General features: G+C 41.4%; 1 protein-coding gene across 1 annotated transcript in view; it reads right to left on the bottom strand.

Moving 5' to 3' along the window:
- Positions 1-12,988, bottom strand: part of pip5k1bb (phosphatidylinositol-4-phosphate 5-kinase, type I, beta b) — a 33,266-nt gene that overhangs the window by 14,367 nt on the left and 5,911 nt on the right. Inside the window, exons 2-7 of the mRNA XM_065965659.1 lie at positions 8,560-8,664; positions 7,953-8,021; positions 7,301-7,431; positions 4,566-4,683; positions 2,687-2,839; positions 1,806-2,105 (exon numbers count right to left, since the gene is read on the bottom strand). Of these exons, the coding sequence (XP_065821731.1) occupies positions 1,806-2,105; positions 2,687-2,839; positions 4,566-4,683; positions 7,301-7,431; positions 7,953-8,021; positions 8,560-8,664 (876 nt within the window). The remainder of the gene's footprint in view (positions 1-1,805; positions 2,106-2,686; positions 2,840-4,565; positions 4,684-7,300; positions 7,432-7,952; positions 8,022-8,559; positions 8,665-12,988) is intronic.

Raw genomic sequence — 12,988 nt, forward strand, 5'->3', positions numbered from 1 at the left:
TTAATAAAGTAACTTCTCTTTAGGGGTTAAAATGCAAGCTGTAAACGTGTCTTTAAAAGAGCACTATGCAGTTTCAGGCTACAGCCAAAGTACAGTGTAGGCAAAGCAACTTCAGCTAAATCCAGGCGGCTGGTTACAACATAACAGGGGACACTCAGCCACTCTGTAGGAAGTTAACTATGGGGAAGAATGTGAACTAGGGGCCCCCCAGGGGAGTGACGAAATAGGATGAAGAGAAAATCTGGATTTTCATTTTTGAAAATCATATTAAGCCTCTTAAAAGCCCTCCTCACTCCTCCAAACAGTTTTACACCACAGGAGCTCTCTTGAGGGCTAAGATGCTTTGTGAATAACTTATATCTTCACCAGGATCTAGTCCTTACTTCAAGGGGAAGTTCTTAGAAAATGTCCTGATTCTGAGAATTTTCTTTGTGAGTAGGAACAACTCTTTGTACTTAGGAATAGGGACACAGGTTTCAGATCACAGTAGGTGCCCCATATGAAAACAGTGTGTATTCTGAAAGGGTGTGTGTGTGTGTGTGTGTGTGTGTGTGTGTGTGTGTGTGTGTGTGTGTGTGTGTGTGCAATTACTGTTTTTCATGCAGAACAAATGGGATTACAACAGAGGGGGCTTTAGGTTTTAATCCCCATCATTAACCAGCCACTATGAGAGTAAAACATATTATACCAGCCATACTGTCATCACTCATAAAGCTACTCCAATAACCCTAGACCTCATCCCCCTTTTTAACCGTGCATGAATGTCACTACAGAAATACATATTTGGTTCATTGAGAACCAATACAAACAACTTCTTGTACAGTTTGAAGCAAGATGTATCATTCCAAATCATTTGATCAGTGGCGTTATCTTTCACATTTCTTGGCTGTAACTCTATGATTACCACAGTGACTCTGTTGTTGTTATTTCAAATGCAAAGGGCAGGCCAAAACAAGCGCTTCTTTTCTTTTTACTTACAAAGCCTGAAGGCCTGCTCCATCCTTTTTCCATTTACCACACTACACTTTCCTGGACTCACAATCCATGTTTGCATGCTTTCAAGGTAGGATAATGAACATGGATATAACATCACATGAGCACAGACTACGTCAACTACTGAACTCCAATTTCCTCATCCAGCTGTTTTCTTGCCTCAGTGAAAAAAAAATAGAAGAAGAATGTAAGGCTTTTGACTGGGGAACCATCTTTGGTCTGAGCTCCGAGTCTCTCACGCTACCAGGATCATGTCTAAATTGCACTGGATGTTTTGAGAGCCATCATGTACAGAAACAAAGCAGCAGAGGGACAGGAGCACAGAGCCCGGGGCAAACTGAGAGCTCGCTCTGAAGAACACGCTGTGCAAAAAGATGGAAAACTCCTTTTCTCCAATTTAAGATGCACACATGCACACATCAATTTTAGACTTATTGTGTGTGTATTATTGCATAATGAGTCACAAGAATGAGAGGCCAATAACAACCCTTCAACATTAATGTCCCTTAACTTAAGTCAATTCCCAGGTTCAAAGCAATCTGCTCTGAGATCTAACTCTGCACATGACATGTTGTCCATGAGGGGCTTTGCTACACAGAGGTCAAGATGATTTAGTGAGGGAATGAAGACACGAGAATTCAATGACATTTGCCAGTTGAAGGAAAGCATTCTGGTAATGAAAATCATCTGAATCTGGACTTGGTTTGTTTGTTATGCAGTTTCCTTTTATGGAATTAAAGAGACTTTTCTGTGGGGGTTTGACTTTGTAACTTAAAAATCAGTGCAATGAAAAGACAGAGACAACCACTTACCCGACAGTCTCTCTGCAGGGTCTTCATTAGGTTGTTGTATGTCTCCGGGTCAAAGTAAAGCCCTTCTTCATGCATGTCCTGAAAATCCAGGTCTTTGTAGGTCGGAGAGGCCTTCTCTCTCTCCTTCCTGGACGCTCGTCTCTTGTAGGTTGATCCCTTCAGGTCGTATTTGTAGTTCATTTTGACGGAGCGCGGCAGCACATTGTTCATCACCACCAGTCGGATGTTGATTCCTCCGGACTGGATGCAGTAGAGTCCGTAGAACTTGGGCAGTAGTGTGCGTAGATTCTGGTTCAGGTTCTGGGAGTTGAAAGACAGCTTCAGTAACAATGTTGTGACCGGGATCCAAATTTGGGGATCATTTGATTGACTGTACTCTTACTATCTAATAAGGAAGCTGTAAGTATGATAAATGGAAACAGTTTGGTTCCTGGTTTCTGTTTTGGTTATAAATATGTTGTAAATGACCTAACAAAATAAAAACATTTGGGGTATTTACATTACTGCAGAAAACCAAAAACAGACCAATTTTTCTAAATTAAAAAAGTGTTAAAATATCCAAATTACCATGTTACTTTTTTTTTGTAAGCTTCTTTTCTTTTACAATCTAAAGAAGTGTGAGGTAAACACCAGTATGGGTCCAGGGTTTCTTAAAATGCTTATAGGTTACTGTTTGAGTAGGGGCTCAACTTCTGTGCATGCAGCCCACATGTCCTCAACCTTCTTGACTGCGACACTTCTCAGCCTGACAGTGTTCTCTGCAACTCATTTATGCCACAAAAACATCTGTTGAGTAATCAGTTCAAAGGGGTTTAAGACCCCCATCAACACTGAGTAGATTTCTCAACCTCATTGAGAAACCTACATGTAGAACGTCTCACCATGTAGTATCCAGGCAGCAGTCTCTGCAGAAACTTGGCCTCTTTGTGCTGGACGGTTTTAATGATGAACTCGTCATCGCTAGTTAGGTAGAAGAGAGAGCCGCTGGCCCCCGGGTTGGTTAGCTCGATGAGAGGCTCATTCACCATTGAGTACTGAGGAAGGAAAACATACACAGCTCTTAACACGTGGAACAACATGGTAAACATTTAACCTTCTTTTTTAGGGAAAACATGATAAATAAAGTGCTACACCAGAGGGATGTTTGGTTTATTTAGTAACGAAGGGAAAAACTGTGGTTTTCATTTCCTTTGGAAATGTACGGTAAATAATTCATCAGCTAATACCAGACAACAGCTCACATTAGCCTTCAGGTTTTCTAAATTTAAAAAAAACAAAACCAAACAGGAATGAATGATTAGCTGAAATACCAGATCCAGATCACAGGATCAAAACCCTGACAAATAGAAAACAAGCCCACTAACATAGACCTAAACATCAACTCCACAGCCACGTTAATGAGCTGTCATCTCAGCATGGCAAGTCAGGAGGGAGGGCCAGTGAGGGCAGCTGGCCGAGGATAAGGTTGGATGTTAATCAGTGCATTACGAGTGCAACATTTTCAGGGGAGAGGAGAAACACTTGAGGAGACTCCCTCTCCAGAGACTCACCCACTGATGACCATCATCACGTTAAGTTACCACAAGCACAAACATATCCCTGTTATTGTATTTACATTCAGGATACAGTGCATGTGTATGTGTGCTTATGAGTGTGTGTGTGTGTTCTCTGTTTTCTGCCTGGCTTGTGTCTAAATTAAATTATCTTCACCTCAAAGACATCAATAAGCAGAACATCCTCCAAGCGGCAGTGCCTTATGCCCTCTTCTGTTAATTGTCTCTAAGTTAAATTTCATCTGTGCTGTTTTCACAGACCTTTGTTTTTCCCTCATGCAAAAAAAAACATATTTAGTATTCAAAAACAAGAATGCAGCTGTAGGGTTTTGAAAAGGCTTGAAGGCAGGGAGAAAACAGGAAACAGCTTCCCAATAAAACAAAGCTCAAACACGATTACACCAAATCTAATTTGTTTCTGAGCAAGAGGCGTACGTGTTAAGTAGGGATGAATATGGCAACAAGGTGCTCCTTGGTGAACAGCCAATTAAATTAACATACAGGGTGGTGTGTAACGTGTGTGAATAATGGTTTTGACAGGGCTGATTGAACACACCTCGTGAGACACCCGTGGGGTCAGATGGAGAATATTTTCACACAGGACAACATGTGCAAATAAGAAGCAAAAAAAATGATCCAAAAACTGTTTAATACATATGCAGAGCATCTTTCAGGAAATGATTTTCTCTTTCTCAGTCTGGGTTTTTTAACATCATTACATAATCATCATGCAACATTAGGAGCTGTTTAAAGACGTCATAATGAGGGCACACCCTGTTAGCCCAGGTATTACATCTAATACCTTCAACGCCACCGCCATTGTTTACTCCCTTCAGCCCTGTCTTATCCTTGCATAATGATGTTTGGCTGATCTGTAGTTTTAAATAGAGAATAGGCATTTAAATTGGGGTTAGCGAAAACCTTCCGGCTAGAAAAAAGTCACTACTCCAGTTTGTCTTTAAAGATTTTCAAACATGTAACTATTGCCTTTTTCTGGGGGAAACTCAAGCATACAGTGGTGAATTATATCTGACGTTACATGGCGCCTTAGTTTAGGTATACAATGGTGATCACTAATTTAAGAATGCCCATAATACACCCTCAACACTTGCTTGACTTTTAGTAAGTATGTTTTTATAAAGCAGAGATACTGAACTAGAGATCTAGCTTTTGGGTGAGCATGATCGTGTAAAGGTTGATCTCTTACCAGGTAGTCATCTGGTTTGATGCCAAACAGATCCCTGAAGTATCTGAAGGCCAGCGGAGCGTAGGTCTTGAAGCGGAAGTCGGGATAGTGATGCGCCGGGGTCAAGTTACTTCCCTCACTGGTATGTGTGATGAAAAACAAATCATGAAACAACAACAAAAAAAAACAAAGAGACAAAATATATCAGAGACATCATTTCAACGTGTTAATCATTTCAACACAAACTCAAATAAGGGGAGTTAAAGAAAACTTTAACAATTTGTAAGAGGGCGTCATTATCATAGAATTATTTCCCCCCCTCAAGGATCGCGAAGCCTTACTATTCTCTGAGCCTGGATATCGAGGCTATCAGTGAAATATCAGGAGGCACTTGTATTGTGCTCCAGTCATGAATGAACAGGCTTCAGTCAAGTCATCCATGGGAACCCAGATTCCCCAGTATTGTAGAGACAAACTGGCCTGTATAGAGTGTTTCGCCTGGGGACTGAGTGTGGCTCTGATAACTAGGTCTGAACAATACAACATAACACATGAGCCTTGAATCTGTTTTTGGAGGTAGGGACAAGCTTAGTGTGACACAAAAAAACAACAGACACACATACATAGCCTACATGTGTAGTTGTCTTGACTGTAGAGAGGGACCTGACACCATCAGACCTCTAGTGACAAAGAACTTCCCTGTTTCATAAACTAACTATTTCTAAAAACCATGCGCAGTTGACTCTTAAATACTCTAATTGACATAAATATGCCCCAAAAGCAAAAATAATCTGAATCTAGTTAGAATACTGAGATCTTTTTCTGGGAAAAGAAGGCTAAGATGTTGTTTTTTGCTGCTTGGATACAATGTGAAACCTGTGATTACACTACAATGAAATATGACAGCGCTATTTAGTGTGTGACGGCAACAACATTATCTATCATTAATGAGAGTCTGTGATGGTTCCATGTGCCTCAGCAAAACACTGCACCTACAAATGTTTCATTCAGTCTAATCAGAGAGCCATCAGTGTGTGTGTGTGTGTGTGTGTGTGTGTGTGTGTGTGTGTGTGTGTGTGTACACCTCATGTTTTAGGTGCGCTGGTTGTCAGAGAAACATGCACTAAGGGACAAAAACTGTGTGTTCAAGTAAGCTGTGACATATCCAGCCATCTAAAACTTGACTGGCAGGAAGACAAACAACAGTGGAAACCCCTCCAGAGAGGAGCAACAGCACGAGGATGAAGAGAGGGAGAGGAGTGTTGAGAGAGAGGCAGGCAGGCAATAAAAGCATCTGAGAGCCATCTCCATCACTTAGCCTCTCTCTGATGACGCTCTGTCAGTGCGAAGGAAGAAAAAGACTGTGTTTGTGTTCAATTACAGAACACTAAGAGAAAGTAAAGAGAATAAAGAGGTTGTATCGAATCAAAATGTAAGACCTCAATCTCCCCTCCCTACTGATTATCTTGTTTGTTCTGTCTTCTGTAATTTTCTTTTTTTCTCCCTCACACATAGCCTTGTTTTTTATTGTATTTTTGTTGACCCTTCTCTGTGAAAGACTGGCCCTGAGGATAACCTTAACTCCCACTTTATGTCAACATTATGTGAAAAGGCATGACACTGGATTGAGGAGGATGTAACAGAGCTCTAGCAGGATTTTAAACACTCCTCTAAGTAAGGCCAACACCTAGAAGCAAGAGTAATGTTTGGCTGTTGCTGAGGAACAGGACAGTAAATGTGCATGCCAAGATAAAGTTTGCATAAACCTTGGTGAGTTTGCATATCCTGGTGACAACAAAGCATTTCCTTATTTGACATAAATTCTCCTCCTTAAAGACACTTTTCAAAGATCCGAGTTTGAAGAGAACCCAGTTTGCTCATTTCGTCTTTTATGTTCTACTTTGCATGTGTTTAAAAAACACATTTGTTTAAAAACAGAAAATAAAACATTTAACTTCATCAATAAATGTATTATGCTCAACAACTAAATGATCCAATCACCTAAAACTGAATCTGATGCGTTCCGTTTTTAAAATCACATTTTCAGATGGGCAAAAGCATAGCATGTCCCTGTGCATCAACTGTCTGCATGTGTTAATGTACGAGTCAGACTTTCAATGAATGACTCGCTCTGTTTTAAATTACATGAAATGTTTCTTTAGGCTGAGGGCTCAGCTCCAGATGACGGCACAGCCACACACTGACAAATGTTTTGCTCTGTGGCAGTAAGAGCCCCACAGTAAGCTGATTTCACAGTTCTTGGCGGGATTATCCATTAGAATAGTTTCTAATGACTTAGACCAGCAAAATTCACTTTGTTAGTGAATGATGACGGGGGCAGTATGTGGTCGAAGCATCATTTCTCTGTCCAGTTCTTGCAGTATATAACGGGCATGATTAAAAACAATTTAAATGTTTTCAATACAAAATGCAGACTTGTAATATTCAAGCAGGCAGCCAGGCAAAGCTCAGTGTTTAGACATTTTCCATTCATTCAAGAAACTGTCACTGCCAGCCTATTACCACCTACACATAATCTGTTTTCATGAGGCCGCTCTGATTCACTGACTCTTGTAGACAAATAACCTTGAGCTTATGCTCGAGTCTGGCTATTATTTTGATAACATTTTGCTAACTAATACTTTACAAATAACTCGTGAATTGAGCAATTGCGTCAGTAAATGTATACAGTATTGAATATGCCTCGCTGTGTAATAGAGACAGTGTGGAGTATGACAGCTGTGAGTGGCACTAACCTTGGCAGAAAGACACTCTCCACCACATAGAAGTCTTGCATAAGTACATCTCTGTCAGGCTTGGAGGTGAGGTTGCCCACTGTATAGCCGATGCCGAGCTGAATGGCACCCTTCAAGGCTGATGACGTGGTCTAGAGGGGAAAATAGAAGAGACGCCATGGCATTAGTCAGGCTGTTATAACATACTGTCAGTGCTGTCCTCATTACATACACCAGTGAGTGTATATGAACATTCTGAAGCCAATTCTATTCATTTACTTAGAAGTTGAAATGGAGGAGTTATTTCCAAAACAAAAATCCCTGAAATCACCTTTGATCACCTTTAGGCTCAACCTGAACAATACTAGCCTTGTAAGCCTTGTGATGGCGACGTCTCGTTAGAAAAAGGAAATAAAAAACAGGTCTTGACTGATCTCTGGCAGGGAGCCCTGGCTGGCAGAGATCATGACATTATGTGCTGTTAAAAGACATTTATGAGCACTCGTGTGACATGAAGTAGAAACCTTTTGGACTTTCTGGGCTCTAAACAGTGAAACTTAAAAACATGTTACGGAAGCAGGTTCATAGTTGTCTCACATAAATACAAATGAAACAAACACATTTAGGATGTTGTATGTATAGTCATGTGTTGTTGTTGTTTTGTTTTTTTTACCTTTTTGTATGTTTTCTCTCTGCTTGTGTTCCAAGGTCCTCCCATCCCATTTTCTGTGGTGGTGGACATCTGAAAGAGGCACACAAGACTGAAATAAAACTATAATAAGATAAAATACCTGATTCATTTTTCACAACTATGACTACTGTTTCAATCATAAAACTGTTTGCCTGATCTGTCAGGAGGCTCCAGAACTGGTGCTGTGCATGGAGGTGAGACCAACAATATCTGGCCCGTAACACTACACCTCCGGCACCAACTCTGGTTCTTCCCCGCCAGAAAGGTGACGTTCTACATTCTACGTTCTAGCCAGTGATGCTGTTGATCAGCACGCCCACTCAACAACCTACCCACATGCCAGTCCCTGCAGGTGGTGGGCCCACAGGGTGACCCTCCTTTGTGTTTTTTTTTTTTTTTTTTTTTTTTTTCACTTATCAGGTCTGAATAAAAATAAAAAAACAATAGCTTGCATGTAACTTGGCAATCACATCAGCTCCATGAGGACATAGTTTGGCTTGATTGGACAGTCAAGTTTCAAACTAACATCAATCCGTTGGAATCTTCATGTTGCGTACTGCCACTAAAAAAATAAATATCAGAACGTTACCTTGCTTAATGGAAAGCGGCGCCCATCAAAATAGCAATCAGGGCGACATCTCTTGATTGCCAGTCTCAGCAAACACCAGGAGTTTTCTCTCGATCTGGAGACCCTCTGTCAGAGAACAGATGCACAAAGGGTTATTGCTACACAACAAGAAACTAGGGTAAAAAAAAAAACACAATTAGCTCTCAAGTTTATATGTGACAAGCTGAGGGGGATAATGCTGGTTGAGAGAGGTATGTAAGGTTCCAAAAGTATGTAACTAACTTGAAGATGGTTTGGGAAAGAAACAACTTTTTGGCAGTAGACGGATTCATTTATTTTTTTGGATGCAACCCTGAGACATAACTTGGATTAGATTACCTTCTGCACCTGGTGAAGCTGCTAAACATGAGACAACAGTGAACCAGGTAACAATACACCCTATCGTACGTTGAAATCTGCCTGGTCACTCTCTGTTTTTCTCTTCTCAGCTTCATCTGTCAACGTCTTCTTCCTCTTAAACTCAGCCATTGTATCAAATTGTATAGAAACTGGCTTAATGGCTTCTTTTTATAACTGAAGGCTGGAGTGTGAACTGTGCAGTACGTAAAGCCATACGCACTTCTTGCAAGATGACCTCGGCCCCCTACCAAAGTTACATACTGCGGTAAACAGGCGATTGGTCGTGCTGTGGAACAGGGAGAGGCGCCATTCTCCCCGTTAAAAGCTGATGTGCAATTAAATCATCTCTTAAAACTACAGCTTTAAGGTGGAAAACATAAATATTTCTCCTCCTCTACCTAGCCTAGCCTCCTGTTTTAATCCCTCTATTCAGAAAAAACAAAAATAAAGCAGAGTGACACAAGTCAATTAAACTGTGACATAACAGTGTGTGTGTGTGTGTGTGTGTGTGTGTGTGTGTGTCTGTGTGTGTGTGTGTGTGTGTGTGTGTGTGTGTGTGTGTGTCTGAGTGAGTGAGTGAGTGAGTGAGTGAGGAAAACAAGGAATCAGAAGAGGAGGGGGGGAGTAGCAGACATAAAAACCCTCAAAAAATGTTGGACTTTGTCTGATAAGCTCTGGCAAGCCTGCAGTCAGCACCTCACCTGCATATAAATGCACCTGCAAGCCTCAGAGCCATGGCTATTGCATAATGTGTTTCTGCTTCATCAGCAACACTGTGTCCTCCTCTCACCTGCTGGGAGACCATCAGTCACATTGCAATAAAAATCTGAATCTACGAGGCGAATATATGCTCAGTTGAAATGATTAACTCTTAAATTGCCACCACACGCTACAGCATTGTGACGGCAAAATGTTGTATGTCTTGTGTGTATAAATAGTCTTCAAAATAAGATTCTTTAGATAAAAACATGTTCACACACACTGGTCAGATATTAAAAGAATGTAGCAGACACTGAACTCTTATCTCACGACTCACTTCTTATCAATCCAACAGCTCCTCTGTTGCTATAAACAAAGAGACAACACTGATACTGATACATTTTGGCAGGAAGAACACCCCAACTACAGCTAGCTGTCTTTGTTCTGGTTTATGCACGATCTATACCTTCTCTAAAATAATATTCTGTCTCCCTGAAGAAGGAAATCAGCAGATATGATCACACAATATTTGCCAAGTCATCCTGAATGACAAGATCAAGTTTGTCACATGAATTTGTGGGACTGGAACAGAGGCACAAGTCACTAAGAATGGTCTTTACACACCATAATCCTGCTATCAACCATTAGCTGTGTAATTAGAAATAAAATCAGAACATTTCCCTTCAGTGCTGAGTAATTGGGTGTTGATTCACCTCAGCCATTACTCTAATCTCTGAACCTGAGGAATTTTAATGAGCCGGCCGGTCTGTGAGGCTCCCTGCTCAGCCCTGCTCTGAGTGTCAGTGTTAGAAAGGGGTTGTTTGGACCTCTCTCTCTCTCTCTCTCTCTCTCTCTCTCTCTCTCTCTCTCTCTCTCTCTCTCTCTCTCTCTCTCTCTCTCTCTCTCTCTCTCTCTCTCTCTCTCTCTCTCTCTCTCTCTCTCTCTCTCTCTCTCTCTCTCTCTCTCACCTGACCCCTCAACCCAGCCGGTGCTCCAACAGACTGTTTCCAGAACAATCCATGCGAGGCCCACAGCTGCAGTGAACAACAGCAGGTCTGTTGTTCACCTTTCAACAAAAGAGTGGCAGACAGTGGGTCGGACGTGTGGATGAAAACGGACGGATGGATCATACCAAATCAGACGTGTCTTGTATCTGTAATACACTCCCATTGCAAACATCACAGGCATACACGAGCATAGCAAATAAAGGAGGAGAGCCTCAACAATTATACACATACGCAGAGCGGTCCCTCCACAGTGTACGTCACATTAACTTTACTGTGAGCGTCAGATACAAAAATGTATCTGTGTAAAATCAATGTCTCTGCGGATGGTGGATGTTTTGTTTTTTGAGTGACAGCAGAATTGCAGAAATGATGCAACTGACTTGAGGTCAAAGCCATTTTGACTGTGCGTAGGCTATTTAGAGTTAAGGGCTGTGCGTCTTCACCGGTCTCTCGATTGGATTAGATTATGAGTATCCTGTCAACAGTTAGATTTAATTCGATATCACAATGCATCATAATGTAACCTGATGGTCTGAATCCTGAATTACTCAAACCAGTGACACCTCTTCCACTGACTGTAAATTGTTCAACAATGTATCTTTTAGGCACTGTTATCTTTCCTGCTCTGTTGCACTTTGTGACTTCTGATCTAAGAGGGTGCTGTAAGAACAAACTCTATTTACTTTTTACGTCAGTCTCTCTGATCCATAACAGCTAAATTCCCCACTCGTCCACACACCTACAAAAGGAACTCTACCACCCTTCGAACAAACACACTCGAGTACAAATCTCATGCCATATCTTCTCCATGGTTTCAGGGCTATTGCCAAGGATGCCTGTCTACCCATATGGAAGTCAAAATAGCCTCTCTTTAGCCAAGCAGTTCTGGCAAGGAAAATATGCAGCTGAGCACAGACATGGGCTGTCTGGTATGATAAAAATGCAGAACCAATGCATCTGACCTGTCAAGTACTTCTGGTAAATTTCCTCCCTGTTTTCATTGGGCAATAAGCGGATGATATTGCTGAAGACAGGGTGGTTCCTTTTAATAAGTGAAAAGAGTGAACCATCACGACAAAATCAGGCTGAGAAGTTTTCAGAAAGGCTCCCTCAATATCTATCACCAAGACACAGATTCTACATTTAGCCCCATGTTTGCCCTGCTTGGCTTCTCGGTCAAATATACTATTGGATTACTGCAGCAGATTGGAGACATAATGGAGAATCAATAGCAGACTAGCAAAGCTGGGGGTTGTAGAGCTCTGAGGACTTGACTGCTGAGCTTCCATGACCTTCACAATCCCCGACTGTGAGATGTTAGATAAGCACAGATATCTGGATTTGGTTGGACACAATCAAGAAGATGCATGGGGAGCCAGTTTAGCTCAGCCTGCGGGGGATCAGCTTCGTCGTCATTAACTGCTTGCACCCTTGACTACAGCTCCCAAAAACTCCACCCGAGGACAATGTAGCTGGTTAAACTGTGTTATGGATTGTGTTATTTCAATAAACCCTGGGGACTCAGGCAACATGACAAAATACAGTGAAAAAAAGTATAGTTTAAATAAAAATGTAATTAAAAAACAAGCTCCTAGAGGTACCATATGAGGCTGAGGTGTATTTGGGTGTGAGGCATTTTTTGTTATCTTTGTGACGCCTTGTGTAAACACTTGCTCCCATACTTGCTGGGTAAGTTTGATTACAAAATTGGCTCAGTTAACCCAACTGTGTTTAATAGTTGCTTCTGTGAAATGTGTCATGTTCTGTTATGAATCATGTGGTTTTAAAACAAGTATCTTAATGTGTGGTCTCTTCTTCACTAGCAGCACATAAATGATCAGCAGCCATAAAAAATAGATAATAATATACAAATAATATGTCAGCCTGCAGTGGAAAGTGCTTTCTGTGGACCAGAATGATGGTCATTGTGGAAAGACTAACACTGTCCTTGTAAACATTCAGTCAGAGAATGTAAAAAGAGACAATACCAAGCCCATTGCAGGATCACTGCTCTGGTTCCACCCAATTTAAACAGATCAAATATATGCAATAAAAACAAATACAGACAAAGCAAACAGAACAGAACACGTGCAGTTTCAACGTGTGCACACAAACCTTCTGTAACCCGATAAATATCCATCTCATGCGTACTTCCTGCCTGGTCTCCACAACAAATGGAGTTGTACAACAGCAGGCAGGTATTACTTAGCGTTGACTTGGTGCGTCTGTTATGTTTAACTGTATCCTTCCAGAGGCGTGTTTGTTTTCATCGTCACTCTGAGGGACAAGCTGTGCTGCAGCTTTAGAGCAGTGTCCGTCTGCATTCACAAGGCTCTACGCTGCAC

This window comes from Labrus bergylta, chromosome 2 (assembly GCF_963930695.1).
Source record: "Labrus bergylta chromosome 2, fLabBer1.1, whole genome shotgun sequence".
In the NCBI taxonomy this organism is placed as follows: Eukaryota; Metazoa; Chordata; class Actinopteri; order Labriformes; family Labridae; genus Labrus; species Labrus bergylta.